The sequence below is a fragment of the Anabrus simplex genome, chromosome 4, assembly GCF_040414725.1.
Source record: "Anabrus simplex isolate iqAnaSimp1 chromosome 4, ASM4041472v1, whole genome shotgun sequence".
Lineage (NCBI taxonomy): Eukaryota > Metazoa > Arthropoda > Insecta > Orthoptera > Tettigoniidae > Anabrus > Anabrus simplex.
This window is the reverse complement of record NC_090268.1, coordinates 69,163,900-69,180,892: the sequence shown is the minus strand read 5'-3', so window position 1 is coordinate 69,180,892 and position 16,993 is coordinate 69,163,900. Positions and strand designations below refer to the sequence as shown.

Sequence of the window (16,993 nt, the reverse complement as noted above, 5' to 3'; positions counted from 1 at the left end):
TACCTCGGATATGCCTGACATCGAATTGGAAGGCAGAAATACGGATGGCCCAACGGGCTATACGACCAGTACGACGCGGCCTACCTAAGACCCAGCTTAAGGCTTGATTATCTGTCTCCAGGTCGAATTTGACATGTTCCAGATAGATGATGATTGATGATTGTTGTTTAAAGGGGCCTAACATCGAGGTCATCGGCCCCTAATGGTACGAAATGAGACGAAATGGAATGATATATTAGAAGTCTAAAATTCTCCACTGACCAGAATGTAAAAACGTGAGAACGAAGACGGAATGGATGGACATGAATTTAAAACAATCAGTGGTTGCGACCCGCAATGTCTCACATGCACATAAACAGACATGACAATATAGTATCACTGACCAAGGGACTACTGCTATAGCATAACACTGAATGGATTATGCGTGCAGTCAAAAGGGGGTCCTAAATCGAAGTTATCGGCCCCTCATAACGGTACTGATCGCTAGCAAAATAGAACCATGGTACTTGTTCTGTTGCGGTACTAATCAAAAGTAGCAGAGACTTGCGGCATTCCACACATTATTGTACTACTCAGAGCTTATGAAATTCGACATATAATACGGACCTATGTTTTTCTCACTTTGCGGCGCCATATACAGGCAACGCAAACCTATGGTGTTCATCACATAAGAGTACTAACCACAGGGACCTCTCCCTATCCCGTGGTGTTCCTCATATAGTGGGTACTAATCATAGGCAAGGCAGAACCATGGTAGCTATCATCCCATGGTCCTGCTCATATGGTGGTACTAATCACAGGTACTGCAAAAGCCGACCGCGCGGTGCTCCTGTGTGCTACTAATCACAAACCAATTTCGTACCTAATGTAGTAGTACTACGCACAAGTAAAAGCAACTCTTGGTGTTCTCCGCGTGGTGGTACTAATCACAAGTAGTTTCATGGTTCTAATACAATCAATCCTTGGTCGCCCCTTTTAGTCGGCTCTCACGACAGGCAGGGGATACCGTGGGTGTATTATTCGTCAGCCTCCCCCACCCACAGGGGGTGTGTGTTTGGTCCGCGAGAGGTATTTTATTTCCCTCAAGTCCGCCGGCAAGCCGGTTAGGAACCCCCCTATCCGCCACCTGGGACGCGCCACGTGGGAGTATCACCTCTCCCCCTGCTACGCCTGCGTAGCAGGTTCGTGGTGTTCCAGATAGGGACGGAACTTTTCTAAGGTAAATAAGACTGCCAAACCTTCGAGCTCATAGATGGAATACTTGGCTTCTTGAGCCGATAGAGTCCTAGATGCATAGGCGATGGGTCGCCTCCCTAGTTCAGTCTCTTGAAGAAGAACTGCAGCTACCGCCGACGACGACGCGTCAGTTTGGACGATGAATTTCTTTGAGAAATCAGGCATAGCAAGGACAGGGGCATTACAGAGAGCTAATTTAAGATCTTCAAAAGCGGCTTGTTGAGAAGGTCCCCACTCGAATTTGATGCCTTTCCTACGAAGAAGGTTTAAGGGCGCCGCTCTATTAGCGAAGTTAGGAATAAACTTCCTGAAGAAATTCACCATACCAATGAACCTGGCGATACCTTTAATGTCCTTGGGAGGTTTAAAATCACGGATGGCCTGTGTTCTAGAATGATCGACGGCAACACCATCAAGTGACACAATATGCCCTAGGAATGACATAGAGGGCTTAGCAAAGGCAACCTTGGATAACTTAACAGTTAACCCAGCCTTACGAAGGCGATTAAGAACTTCTCGCAGATGATCTAGATGTTCTTCAAAAGTCTCCGAAAATACGACGACATCATCCAAGTAGTGATACAAGTACTCAAATTTGATGTCGGAGAAGACCCTATCTAGCAGCCTAGTGAGTACAGCTGCTCCCGTGGGGAGCCCGAAAGGCACGCGGTTGTATTCATACAAATTCCAATCCGTGGCAAACGCTGTAAGATGTTTAGACTCTTCCGCTAGGGAAATTTGATTGTAGGCCTGATTCAAATCCAAGATGGTGAAGAACTTGGCCTTACGGAACCATGAAAAACAAGAGTGAAGGTCGGGAAGGGGCACAGATTGTAACACCACCTTCCGATTGAGAGCCCTATAATCAATGACAGGCCTGAAGCCACCTTGGGGTTTCGGCACTAGAAAAATAGGTGAAGAATACGCCGACTTAGAGGGCCTAATAATACCATCCTTCAACATCTGATCGATGATTTCTTTCAGAGCCTTCATTTTAGGTGGAGATAGCCTATAAGGTGGAAAACGGACAGGAATCGAATCCGTGACCTCAATTTTGTATTCGATAAGGTCAGTAACACCAAGAGTATCAGAGAACACCTCTGGAAACGACTGACACAACTTACGAATACTATCAGCCTGCTCCTCAGGTAGATGTCTAAGGTCTAACAACATCTCATCCTGGGTAGGCGAAATAGATGAACATGACGCAGAATTACATTTTAACAAGGGGATTTTACAATAGGAAGCAAATTTGAATGTGCACGACTTACTCTGAAGATCGAGCACAAGACCCGTGTGAGAAATAAAGTCGGCTCCCAATATGATGGGGCAAGACAAGTGCTTAGCCACAAACAATTTGATTATCCATGTAAATTTAAAAATACGAATTTTGACATTTACAGAACCGAGAATTTCTAATGGAGATGAATTAGCCGAAACATATTGAACAGGAGATGAACCATAGACCGGTAGTTTACAAACCGATTTCAATTTTGAATACCATTGATCCGAACTAATTGAACAAACACTGCCTGAATCTAATAGAGCTGTTATAGGCTCATTATTTAACTCAATTTTAAGAAAAGGAACAGGTGCGGGGGTATCTGCCGCAATCCTAAGACACTCTTTCGGGCATTCAAAAGATGAGTTTGAAGACTGAACGTTCCCTGAATTTACGACCTGTTTGCCAGAGGCTGAGCCTTGGGAAGCAGAATAAGTCGACTCAGCCGAAGCCGCTAGTCACTTATTATTAGTGACATTGGTGGAAGTTGCACCAGAAGTTGAGCAGGAGGGGGTGCTATTTGAATTTGGGCAATTCTTGGCGATATGTGAGAAAGCCCCACATTTAAAACAGCCTTGTGATGAGCCAGCTCCATTATTTGCCCTACTAGATTTGATCAATGGACACTTGTTCCGAAGATGGTCAGGCGACCCGCAAGCGTAACATTTACGAGGTGTGACTGATCGGCGAGGTGGAGGCCGAGTATTACTAAAAGAAGGCGGGGGTTCTTTCGCGACACGCAAAGAATCGGCGTATCTAACTCCTTCCGCTGAGACGGCCAATGCTTCAATTTCAGAGAAGGTTTGCGGGCACGCCGCGAAACACAAATATGACCTATAGGATGGTGAAATTCCTTCTACAATAGCCTGTACAATCTGATCTTCAGGAAAATGAAGAGCAAACACCCTAGTATAAAACTTAATGTCTTGAATGAAATCAGCCAGATTTTCATCCAATCTTTGTACTCGATAATAGTACTTCTGAATCAGAGATGACCTCGCGAGAGCAGGAATAAAATTTGCAAGCAAGTGTGCGTGAAAATCTTCAATAGATGACTGTTCAGCTATGGCTCTTACTATTTTGTCTGAGAGAATACCTATTGCGTAGGGATAGATGATTTGCAAAATCTAACATGGAGAAAGAGAAAAAACAAGGGCATGATCCTGAAATTCAACTAAAAACCTTAAGAAAGAAATAACTTCATTGGTAGTGTTAACCGAAAACTTCGAGATACCTCTGAGCAACATTGCCAATGGATGAGGCAAGCTGCTGAACCCAGGTGACATAGTAGGTAAAGGTTTCAGTGGCAAAGAAGTTAATTCAGAACGTACATTATTCAACGATGCACGGCGTTCAGACTCGTTGTCCAATGGGGCAGAGATCGTTTGAGCTCCAACGGTTATCCTATTGACTTCTCCCTTAGGAGGCTCTTCCTCGCTACCTACATTCACCGCGGTGGGTTGATCGATTTTGGGAGGAACTTCCCCAGTTAACAATTGGGTAACCTTACTGGATAATTCAGAAATACTTTCAAGCAACGTACTAGCTTCCTTCCTCTGAACGTCATTCAACTTCAGAGACAACAGATCGTTAACTCTATTTGAAAAATGAAATAGCCTGGCTTGCACACGCTTAATTTTATTCGGAGAAGGATCATTTTCGTCAAAAAAACTAACTACAGATGCTAGCCCAGTAGTATTCTCGGTGATCGTGGAAAGAGAGTCGTCAATTTCTTTCTCTCCCAAAGTGGGGATGGAAATGGGCAAATCAAGGGACTCTCTAAGCTTGTTTGTGTCTACTGCAACCGTGCCTCCAGATTGCACATTTCTAATAGTTAATTCATAGATCAACTCCTCCTTGCGCAAATAGTTGAGATGGAGAACATCGCGAGGGCCGGGCATGATGACAGAACAATTTTGAAAAAGAAAAAATCAAAATTTCCAGCAACAGAGAAAATTGTTAGAGTTCGAATCAAAGCAATGTTTAGCCGTCAAAAGGGGCTAAATTGAGACCCATTCAACCACGCTCTGCTACCACTTGTTACGGAGTTTTCCGTGGTAGTTAGAGGTGAAAGAAGGTGCGGGGGGTGAACAGGTCTCAGGCTACGAAATTAAAGTGAATTTAAAATTTAACAAGGTAATATTTCTTAGCAAAAACAAGAAATGACAATAATGGCAGGTACAGAGTAGCAAAACCACTAATCGAGAATGTACAATTACAGGATTTGGGGCTCCAAGAGCCGGACACACAATTCTTGAGCAATTAGCCCAACTTTACGATATACAGAATTCAACAAAGGGGCCGAAGACCCCAATCAAGCCCAGGAGCACTTGCTCCCAATTACATCATAAAGCCTCCTCGAGGCGCGCAGAAACAAACTTCAAAAGAGCGATCTGCTCTCAAAGGTTAAGCCTATCAAAGGCCACACCAAACTCCACCTTCAAGTTGTCCTCTAAGGACATAAACACAGGGGTAAAGATACCCAACCTACTGAGGCCTATTAAGTGAGAAAATTTAATTACCTGGCCTCTAAAATACCAAATTGAGAGGAGGCGAACTTGCGCTCCTAATACACTTTGTTTAAAACCTACTTGGCGCTAGGCCGTTAATGCAAGGGCTAATCCCATACTAAAGAGGTGACTTTTAGAAGGAAACAATTTACATTACGTTAAGGAAGAAACGGTTGTGAAAATAAGTTCACCTCAATGCAATATGAGAGGGAGCTCGAGAGGGTTAAGCACTCTCTATCCCAATATGAAGCTTAAAAGATAGAATAAATACCAGGATTCTTTACATTTTAGGGAAAGTTACATGGTGGAAAAGCTTCGGACCCGCCCCGAGAGTTAAACTGCTGAGCTAGCAAGAAAAGAAGTTATTATACGGCCATTACCTGTTGTTGAACTGCAGCCCGAAGAAAGAGGCGCTACCCGCCCCCTGCTATGTACTTTACACACTGAAAGATGGTACTGAAGTGGCGCAGAGACCCTAAAATCAGCAGTTTATATACTCTCGCAGAAAGTTCGAGGCGTTTCAGGAAGGAAAACACCCGCCCACAAACATTTTATTGGTGGATAAAGAAAACCCCTACACAAGATGAAGAAGAAACACATTATTGGTGGAAAATTAATTAAAGAAATTCGGGATTGGCTAAATTCAAAACAAGGGGAAAGAAAGGGTTAATATTGGCAATTTAAACAATGACTGAAAGAAATTTAGCAAAGAACAAACTTTTGAAATTAAATTTTCTCCAAAAAAACAGTTCTTTCACTTCGCACTAGGGTGCACCGTTGTAGTTCTTCAGTAGTGTCCTCTAGAAGAGAATGTTCACACTTCTTACTACAAGCAAAACAAAAATACGTCGAAAACAACACCGTTCAGAAACTTCAAAATTTCCAAGTAGTGACATCTTCAGGATAACTTGAAAATTAACACAAAAGACAAAGTTCAGACATATTCCAGTGGGGGAGTTTCAACTGGCGCAAGGTTTGAATTAGCGGCGTGGAGGTGTACCGCCCGGTACAGTTGCGACAAGCAAAGAGTTGCATGAAAGATACTTTTATCTCCATTTTCAAACCTATATTGAAACTTTAAGCGATGCCTAGTTAAACATCGACTGACCATTGTTTATGCAATGGAAGATCGTGCTCAATTTAGACGTTGTTTAGGTAGACGTTGTCTAAGGCTTAAAACTAGTCGTCGTTTCTGCAATAGGCTCCGTGAGTAGCAAAGAGTTGCATGAAAGATACTTCTATCTCCATTTTCAAACCTATATTGAAACTTTAAGCGATGCCTAGTTAAACATCGACTGACCTTTTTTTATGCAATGGAAGATCGTGCTCAATTTAGACGTTGTTTAGGTAGACGTTGTCTAAGGCTTAAAACTAGTCGTCGTTTCTGCAATAGGCTCCGTGAGTCTACGCTACTTTAGATTAGTACCGCAACATGACAAATACTATTGTTCTACTTTACTAGCGATATGTACCATTATGAGGGGCCGTTGACCCGGTTTATGGACCCCTTTAGACAACAAGCATCCTCGATTCAGGATTGTGCTTTAGAAGTAGTCCCTTGGTCAGTAATACGATTGTTTATGATAGTTTCTGGAAAGGTGGACATTGCGGGTTTGATCCAGTGAGTGTTTTAAATTCATATCCATCCATTCATTCTTCATCACGTTTTTTTTAATTTGGTCAGTGGACGATTTTTAACTTTTAAATTGTCATTATATTTCGTCTCATTTGTACCATTAGGGGCTGATGACCTAGATGTTAGGCCCTTTAAACAACAAGCATCATCATCATCATCAGCAGCAGCAGCAGCAGTAGCAGATAGTAATGAAACTGGATACAACTGAAATGTTGAAATTATACTGCAAACACATTACACCTTTCACAGTCTCAATTGTGAACCTGTTTCTGTCGTTGGTCCCCCTGTGAATGAGGGCGGCAGAATAACACCCACGGTATCCCCTGCCTGTCGTAAGAGGAGACTAAAAGGGGCCCAAGGGGCTCTGAACATTGGAGCGTGGGTTGGCGACCACGGGGCCCTTAGCTGAGTCCTGACATTTCTTCCACTTACTTGTGCCAGGCTCCTCACTTTCATCTATCCTATCTGACCTCCCTTGGTCGACTCTTGTTCTCTTCCTACCCCGACACTATTAGGTTTGCGAGGGCTAGGTAGTCTTTAATTTTCACGCCCTTCGTGGCCCTTGTCTTCCTTTGGCCGATATCTTCATTTTTCGAAGTGTCGGATCCCTTCCATTTTTCCCTCTGATTAGTGTTATATAGAGGATGGTTGCCTAGTTGTACTTCCTCTTAAAACAATAATCACCACTACCACCACCATCTGTCGTTGGTCCACTGTGAATTAAGCGATGAAAATATTCGCTCTGTGTTTGTATTATGACTTGTTATACAAAAGAATAATTCGTATTTACGACAAAATAATATTTAGTGAAACTTTCAGAACTCAATTTATACCAAATTTATGCACAGACACATTCTCTAAACAATAACTAGAAAGAAAGCGGAAGCAAATAATAGTTGTGCGGTAAACAAAAAGTGCTGCCTATTATGTGGCGGTGAAGTTGATAAATAAATACCGCGTGAAGTGTAAATAATTTTTAAAACCCCCTAAAAAGGACAAGTTATTCGAAAATCCGGCCGGACGCTTTTCGTGCTGTTAAAAAGAGGACATGTGGCATCCCTGACAAAGTCCAGCACGCTAACCATTTAGTTACGGTTGCGGACAGTGCTCAAGTAAAATGCAGAAACTACGTAAGTTGATCAGCAGACTAAGTATAATCGAGAGATAAAACACCACATGTGCATGATACCCCGATTCAAACTTCAGAATCCAATTACGAGGCTTGGACTGCATCGAGAGCTCTCAATACACTTCCCAGCACTGCCTCGAGACAAAAACCGCATGCGCCTGACGTGACTTATACGACATCGGGATAGCATTACGAGGCACGTACTGCATCGGTTGCTCAGCAGAATGCATCGAGAGCTTTGCATCATGACCTGCACTCTACAGCTCAACTGACGCATATTGCCTTTACAACCGGTTCAAGGCCATGACACTACAGCGGTTCCTCGAGACTGGGAACTTCGTTCCAGTCGCAGCCACGAGAAGTTAAGGCGAACATATTCAAGTAAAGGATTGATCTATCAAAGGCTGAATAAGAAGAAATGGAGTTGACAAGTATCAATTACTCTTCAAAGACGTTCTTTTTAAAAGTCAAACTACTGCTGCTAGTTGTGTAATTATAGACTTTTCAACGCTAATCAGCTATCATTTGAACATTTTAAGGATTTTTCTTCTATTCAACTTGGGGCACTTGCCTTTTTCTTCCCGTGTTGGGGGAACTATCAACTTTTCAATTTTGTCAAGATATTTTTTTTTTACATTTACACCTTTTCAAACAACCTGGAGTTGACATGATTGTATTTGCAACTTGAAGTTGTTTCTTATTCAAGATTTCGGTTATTTGTTTTGTTATTATTGATTGCCAAGTCATGGCTTTCATAATGTTAATCAATATAGTGTTCAGTAGCGTAGCCAGGACTGGCCGATGGGACAGAACACCATTTCATGAAGGTACTAGAGCGTGTGTGGTGCGCCCATGCTCGACTGTCATGAGGACACTGATACAAGTGTTGATATTCAGATTGCAGGTACAGGATAAAATCTTACATTAAAATACGGAACAAGATCAATATGATCAAGGTCAACTGTTTTACAGCGAAACCACGAACCTATTACGCTGTCTTAGCAGGGGGAGGGGTGATACTCCCACGTGGCGCGTCCTAGGCGGTGGATAGTGGGTCTTAACCGGCTTGCCGGCGGACATGTGGGAAATAAAATATCTCTCGCGGACCAAACACACAGCCCTGTGGGTGGAGGACGCAGATGAAGAATACGCCCACGGTATCCCCTGCCTGTCGTAAGAGGCAACCAAGGGATAACTGTATTAGAATTATGAAACTACTTGTGATTAGTACCACCACGCGGGGAACACCACGGGTCGCTTTTACTTGCGCGTAGTAGGATGTTCGGTACACAATAGGTTTGTGATTAGTAGCGACAGTGTGTGCTCAGGATGCATTTTACAGTACCTGTGATTCGTACCACTATATGAGCGACACCATGGTTCTTCCTTGCCTATGATTAGTACCCACTATGTGAGGAACACTTATGTTTAGAACACCATAGGTTTGCGTTGCCTGTAAATAGCGGTACAATGTTACGAAACACCACAGGTCTGTGTTATATGTGCGCATTACATTACCTGTGAAATGTGTGGAATACCGCGAGTGGCTATTTTTGATAAGTAATGCAACATGACATATACGATGCTTCTACTTTCCCAGCGATAAATACCATTATGAGGGGCCGATGACCTGGATTTTGGGCCCGTTTCGACTACCAGCATCATTGATGCAGTATTGTGCTATTGTGCTTTAGTAACAGTCCCTTGGTCAGTAATACTATTGTTTAACGCTAGTTTCTGGAAATGTGGGAGCATTGCGGGTCGGATCCACTGATTATTTTAACTTCATATCCATCCATTCATTCTTCGTCCTCACGTGTTGAATTCTGGTCAGTGGAGGATTATGGATTTTTAATTGTCCTTACATTTCGTCTCGTTTCGTGCCATTAGGGGCCGATACTTAGGTGTTAGGCCCCTTTAAACAACAATCATCATCATCATCATCATCATCATCATCATCATCATCATCATCATCATCAAGTAACTCCCCACCCCCACCCCACTGGCTAAGCCCCTGATAGTGTTGCCTTGTAATATCAGACTTCGGGCCTTTCCTTTGAAACTATTTATTTCCAATTTATGGCTTCAGTTAAATTTTGATTAATTACTGTGCAGCATTGTGTTGCTTTAGAATTCCAGACTTTGGCTGTCTTTTCCTTTGTAACTACTTATTGCCAACTTCTTGCCTTCACTTAAATAATCATGAGTACGTGAAAACGGGCTCACTACTGAATAATTACAATGGATCATTGAATGAATGTGTGTTATTTATACATATGGGACGTATAGTATTATTGATTAGCAGTGATTACTTCAAACGATTAGTCGCCCGCCTGGTGGCCATGATCGTTAAGGCGCTGAAGTCTAAAAACGGTCTAACATCGAGGTTAGCCGGTTCGAGTCCCGTTGGTCGAAAAAATTTTCACCATCAGAATGTTGGCCGGCAGGGTAGGGGAGGTGGTGGTATACAATTTCTAATCACTAGATTGCGTGCCAAAAGCCTGGATTAAATTCCAAACCTCTCCGCAGTGCTCATATGGAGTGAGGGCATATGACGCTGTTGATTGTGATTCGTCCGTCGGATGGGGACGTTAAGCCTTGAGCAGACCCCTTGGTGCTATTCGACAGGAGTAGGCTATGTGCCGGCACCGGGTTTCACCCTCTCCTTACTATCATATATCACGTCATTCATTTCATCTCTCATTAACTCCTCTGATGAGGTTGACGTCAGGAAGGGCATCCGGTCATAAAAAACCGCCACGACAAATTCATCTCACCTCATACACGACCCCGTAGGGAAACGGGACAAGGGTTGGACAAACGACAAACAACAACTTCAAACGATTAGTCAAAAATATTTGCTTTTCGTCCACGAAGCATCGTGTTTCCGAAATCAATCATTTGTTACTCCTCCCTCTAGGATAACCATGCAGATGTCTGGGTATTTTCAAGCTAGCACGTTTTCATTGTTCTAACGAGATTATCAGCCCCTAAAGGTTATGGTGCGAGATATGTGAAAATTTAGGTGTTAGTGTACTTGTTTTGGGGAAGTCCGTTACATATTTTCTTTAAATTTATTTATTCGTGTCAAAGGTACCAATATATACAAGAAAGAGATACTGAAAATATGTACTGAATATGAAAAATATACATGAACAAATTAATCGTATATGTTATAAATGAAGCACTTGGAAAAATTTGCATATGAAGTATAACACATACATAAAAAATCAAAAAAGGAGAAATCAAGTATTCCATGAAAATATCTACACTATATATATGATATGTACACAAGTTGTGACCAATACTTGGCTACATTGATGGCAGCCCAAGGAGCTCTCAACTTGGGAGCGTGGGTTGGCGGCCATGGGGCCCTTAGTTGAGTCCTGGCATTGCTTCCACTTACTTGTGCCAGGTTCCTCACTTTCATTCATCCTGTCCGACCTCCCATGGTCAACTCTTGTTCTTTTCCGACCCCGACGGTATTAGAGCATTCGAGGCCTACGGAGTCTTTTATTTTCACGCCCTTCGTGGACCTTGCCTTTCTTCGTCCGTTACTTCATTTTTCGAAGTGACGGATCCCTTCTTTTTTCTTCTTTTTTCTCTTTGTCTACCCCTGTGGTTGGGGGGACGCAGAGGAAGACCGCACTCACGCTATCCACTGCCTGTCGTAAGAGGCGACCAAGAGGGCCGACCAAGGGATGGTGTCATTCGAACCATGTGACCACTTGTGATTAGTACCATCATCGGGGAACACCATAGGTCGCCTTTACTTGCGAGTAGCACCACTCTGTTAGTTACTCAATAGTTTTGTGATTAGTAGCAGCAGAGCGGGGTTCACTCTGGGTTTCCAGTACCTGTGATTAGTACCACTAATTGCGGAACACCGCTGTCTTACGTTGCTCGTGATTAGTACCATTAAGTAAGAAACACCACGGGTCTGGGCGTTGCCTGTGGTCAGTAACACACTATGTGCGACACCGTGGGTTTTCGTTGCCTATGATTAGTACCCACTACAAGCGGAACACCACGAAAAAACCGGCGCCCGTGATTAGTACACCTAGGTGGAACACTATGGGTTTGCGTTGCCTATGAGATTCGCCATTATGTGAGAAACACCAGAGCTCTGCGTTACCTGCACGACGTACAATACTTGTGCGTAGTACCATGATGTGTGGAACGCCGTGAGTTTACGTTACCTTTGATTAGTACCGCAACATGAGAAATACCATGCTTCTCGTTTACTAGCGATAAGTGCCATTATGAGGGACCGTTGACATGGATATTGATCTCCTTTAGACAAGAAGCATAATCGATTCAGGACTGTGCTTTGGAAACAGTCCCTTGGTCCGTAATATTGTTTCTGGTCAGGTGAGGCATTGCGGGTCGGATCCACCGATTGTTTTAAATTCATACTCACCCATTCATTCTTCATCATCACGTTTTGAATTCTGGTCAGTGGATGAATTTAGTACTTTTAAATTGTCATAGCATTTCCTCTCATTTCGTACCATTAGGGGCCGATGCCCTAGATGTTAGGCCCCTGTAAACAACAAGCATCACCATCATCATCATCATCATCATCATCATCATCATCACATTGATGGCATTGTTTCCAGCCAGTGCCAGTTTCAACCCTGTACATGAATATGGGCGCATATACCCCCTGTGGGTGGGGGTCACAGACGAAGAATACACCCACGTATCCCCTGACTGTCGTAAAAGGAGACAAAAACGGGCGACAAAGGGATAATTGTATCAGAACCATGAAACTACTTGTGGTTAGTACTATCATGCGGGGAACGTCATGGGTCGCCTTTACTTGCGAGTAGTACCACCTTGTTAGGTACTCAATAGCTTTGTGATTAGTAGCAGCAGAGTGTGGCTCGCTGTGGGTTTCCAGTACCTGTGATTAGTACCGCTAAATGCGAAACACCACGGGCTTCCGTTGCTCGTGACTAGTACCATTCAGTGAAATACACCACGGGTCTGGGCGTTGCCTGTTGTTAGTAACACAATATGAGCGACGCCGTGGGTCTTCGTTACCTATGATTAGTACCCACTATATGAGGAACACCACGGGAATACCGGCGCCCGTGATTAATAAACCCAGGTGAGGAACACTACGGGTTTGTGTTACCTGTGTGTGGCGCCATTATGTGAGCAACACCAGAGGTCTGCGTTACCTTTACGACGTACAATACTTGTGCGTAGTACCATGATGTGTGGAACACGGCGAGTCTACGCTACCTTTGATTAGTACCGCAATCCGGCTCCATGGCTAAATGGTTAGCGTCCTGACCTTTTGTCACAGGGGTCCCGGGTTCGATTCCTGGCAGGGTCGGGCATTTTAACCATCATTGGTTAATTTCGCCTACACGGGGACTGGGTGTATATGCCGTCTTCATCATTTCAACCTCAACATGACGCGCAGGTCGCCTGCGCGTGTCAAATCAAAAGATCTGCATCTGGCGAGCCAAACTTGTCCTCGGACATTCCCGGCACTAATAGCCATACGCCATTTCATTTCATTAGTACGGCAACTTGAGAAATACCAAGGTTCTACTTTACTAGCGTAAGTGCCATTATGAGGGACCGTTGACATGGATATTGAACTCATTTAGACAACAAGCATCATCGATTCAGGATTGTGCTTTGGAAGCAGTCCCTTGGTCAGTAATATTGTTTCTGCGAAGGTGAGGCATTGCGGGTCGGATCCTCTGATGGTTTTTAAATTCATATTCAACCATTCATTCTTCATCATCACATTTTGAATTCTGGTCAGTGGACGAATTTTGTACTTTTAAATTGTTATTGCATTTCGTCTCTTTCGGACCATTAGGGACCGATGACCTAGATGTTAGGCCCCTTTAAACTACAAGCATCATCATCATCATCATCGTCGTCGTCATCATCATCATCATCATCATCGCCATCATCATCATAAGTACCATTATGAGAGGCCGATGACCTATATTTAGGACCCCTTTAGCTTGCAAGCATCATCGGATTCAGTATTTTGAACTATAGAAGCAGTCCCTTGGTCAGTATTACTATTGTTTCCCGTCAGTTTCTGAGACTGAGGCATTGCGGGTCGTCTCCACTGATTGTTTTAACTTCATATCCATCCGTTTATTTTTCGTCCTCACGCTTTGAATTCTGGTCAGTGGAGGATTTTGGATTTTTATTTTGTCGTCTCATTTCGTACCATCAGGGGTCGATGTCCTAGCTGTTAGGCCCCTTAAAACAACAAGCTTCATCATCAGCCCACGTGGCGCGTCCCAGGTGGCGGATAGGGGTGTCCTAACCGGCTTGCCGGCGGACTTGAGGGAAATAAAATACCTCTCGCGGACCAAACACACTACCCCCTGCGGGTGTGGGACGCACATGTAGAATACACACGTGGCGATTAAAAGGGGCCCAAGGGGCTCTCATCTTGGGAGTGTGGATTGGCGACCATGGGGTCCTTAGCTGAGTCTTGGCATTGCTTCCAATTACTTGTGCCAGGCCCCTTACTTTCGTCAATCCTATCCGACCTCCCTTGGTTAACTCTTGTTCTTTTCCGACCCCGACGGTATTAGGGTATTCGAGGCCTAGGGAGTCGTTCATTTTCACGCGCTTCGTGGCTCTTGCATTTCTTCGTCCGTTACTTCATTTTTCGAAGTGACGGATCCCTTCTTACTTCTTTTTTCTCTCTCGTTACCCCCCTGTGGGTGGGGGACGCAGACGAATCATACACCCACGGTATCCCCTGCCTGTCGTGAGAGGCGACTAAAAGGGGCGACCAGTGATGATTGAATTAGAACCATGAAACTACTTTTGATTCGTACCATCATGCGGGGAACACCATGGGTTGCCTGTCCTTGCGAGTAATACCACTAATTTAGGTACGAAATAGGTTTGTGATTAGTAGCAGTAAAGAGGCTGGCATGGGGGTTTCCAGTACCCGTGGGTCGTACCCATGTGAGCAACACCGCGGGTCTGGGTGTAGCCTGTGAGTTGTACCACTATATGAGCGACACCGTGGGTTTGCGTTGCCTGTGATTAGTACCCACTATGTGAGGAACACCACGGGAATACCGGCACCCGTGACTAGTACACCTAGGTGAGGAACCACATCGGTTTGCGTTGGCTAGAAGTGGCACCATTGTGTGAGAAACACCATAGGTCTGCGTTCCCCGTACGAAGTACAATACTTGTGAGTAGTACCATCTTGTGTGGAACACCGTGAGTCTTCGCTACTTTTGATTAGTATCCCAACATGACAAATACCGTGGTTCTACTTTACTCGGCACATGTACCATTCTGTGAGGCCTTAGACGTGGATTTTGCACCCCTTTAGACATCAAGCATCATTGTGCTTTATAAGTGGTTCCTTGGTCAGTAATACTATTATTTACGATCTTTTTTGAGTCTGATCCACTGTTTTTTTTTGTTCGGTTCATGTCCACTCATTCATTCTTCATGACATTTTTTATTTTATTTTCGTCAGTGGATGAATTTGAACTCTTTGTCATTTCATTTCGTACCATTAGGGGCCGATGACCTCGATGTCAGGCCCCTTTAAACAACAAGCATCATCATCCTCTACACATTCACATAATGAGTCCCCATCATGCACGATAACTGTTCCTTTGGATCAGCATGCCACCGTGTCATAAATGCCCTTGAAGACGTTAATATTTCATCTCATGTCTCCTGTTTTCAATCCAAGATTCATGAATACATAGATAAGAAGTGGTTAATTGTTTTGTTTTAGGAAGTCCTTCTGGATTTGGGAACCACCACCATGAAACTTTCCATCATAATTGGTATTGCTATATGTTGTTTTATTGCAACAATGCAGCCATGCACGTCAGTCAGATTTACAGGTACGGATAAGTTATTTTTAACTGATAAGATCAATTGTACACTTTGCTTTTAGTTTACGGTCATGGAATTTCCTCCATTGTTGATTATTATAAACTGATTGCAACCGAATATAACACAGCGTATTCCTCTTAAATAATTACCCGTGTGAGTGGTAGAATAACAATCACAGTATTCACTGCCTCTCGGGAGAGGCGACTAAATGGGACCCCAGGGGCTCTCAAATTGAAACGTGGGTTAGTGGCCACGAGGCCCTCAGCTGTGTCATGACATAGCTTCCACTTACTTATGCTAGGCTTCTCACTTTCATCCGTCTTCTCTTGATCAACTCTAGTTGTCTTCCGACCACGATGGTATTGGTTTTACGATGCCAACGGAGTCGTTCATATTCACACCCTTCGTGGCATTTTTCTTTGGCTGGTACCTTCTCTTTTCAAGGTATTGGACCCCTTCCATGTTTTTCCTGTGATTAATGTTAACCCTAGGAAGTCCAAGATATTTTTTGTCAGAGGTAAAGCCGAATGGAGCTTCTTGAACTCACAGAGTAAACTCTAACTTTTTATGCCTGATATCTCTTTAAATTGGTTAGTGTCTCCGTGGGTCAGATGGCAGCGCATCGGCCTCTCACCACTGGATACCGTGGTTCAAATCCCGGTCACTCTTTTTGAAATTTGTGCTGAACAAAACGGAGGCGGGACAGGTTTTTCTGCGGGTACTCCGGTTTTCCCTAGCATCTTTAATTCCAGCAACATACCCCATTTTCATTTCATAGCATTTATCAGTCATTCATAAATCACTTAGGTAGTGGCGACCCCATTGTCCTAATAGCCTATATATAGTTCATTCATTACATCCCTGACCCGGTCAAAGACTGGAAAACAGGTTGTAGGTTTTCATTTTTATATCTTTTAATTTGTTATAAACTGTGAAATTCAAACAAGTATGGCCTTTTCATGCTAGCAATGTACAACATAATAATTTGGCAACAGGAACTCGTGCTTTATTGTCAACAAGTGCAATAGTCTATCAGTTTAGGTTTTACGACTTGTTGCATTTACGGCATGCACTGGTTTTACACATCGTGCTTGGTACAAAAATCCTTCCCGCAAATAGTACACCACGTAGCAGGGGGAGAAGTGATACTCCCACGTGGCGCGTCCCAGGTGGCGGATAGGGGGGTCCTAACCGGCTTGCCGGCGGACTTGAGGGCAATAAAATACCTCTCGCGGACCAAACACACATCCCCCTGTGGGTGGGGGACGCACGTGTAGAATACACCCACGGTATCCCCTGCCTGTCGTCAGAGGCGACTAAAAGGGGCGACCAAGGGA

General features: G+C 43.8%; 1 protein-coding gene across 1 annotated transcript in view; it reads left to right on the top strand.

Moving 5' to 3' along the window:
* The window catches only part of LOC136871627 (uncharacterized), a 160,997-nt gene that overhangs the window by 27,336 nt on the left and 116,668 nt on the right, over positions 1 to 16,993 (top strand). Inside the window, exon 2 of the mRNA XM_067145094.2 lies at positions 15,553 to 15,664. Coding sequence (XP_067001195.2) covers positions 15,583 to 15,664 — 82 coding nt within the window. The 5' untranslated portion in view covers positions 15,553 to 15,582. The remainder of the gene's footprint in view (positions 1 to 15,552; positions 15,665 to 16,993) is intronic.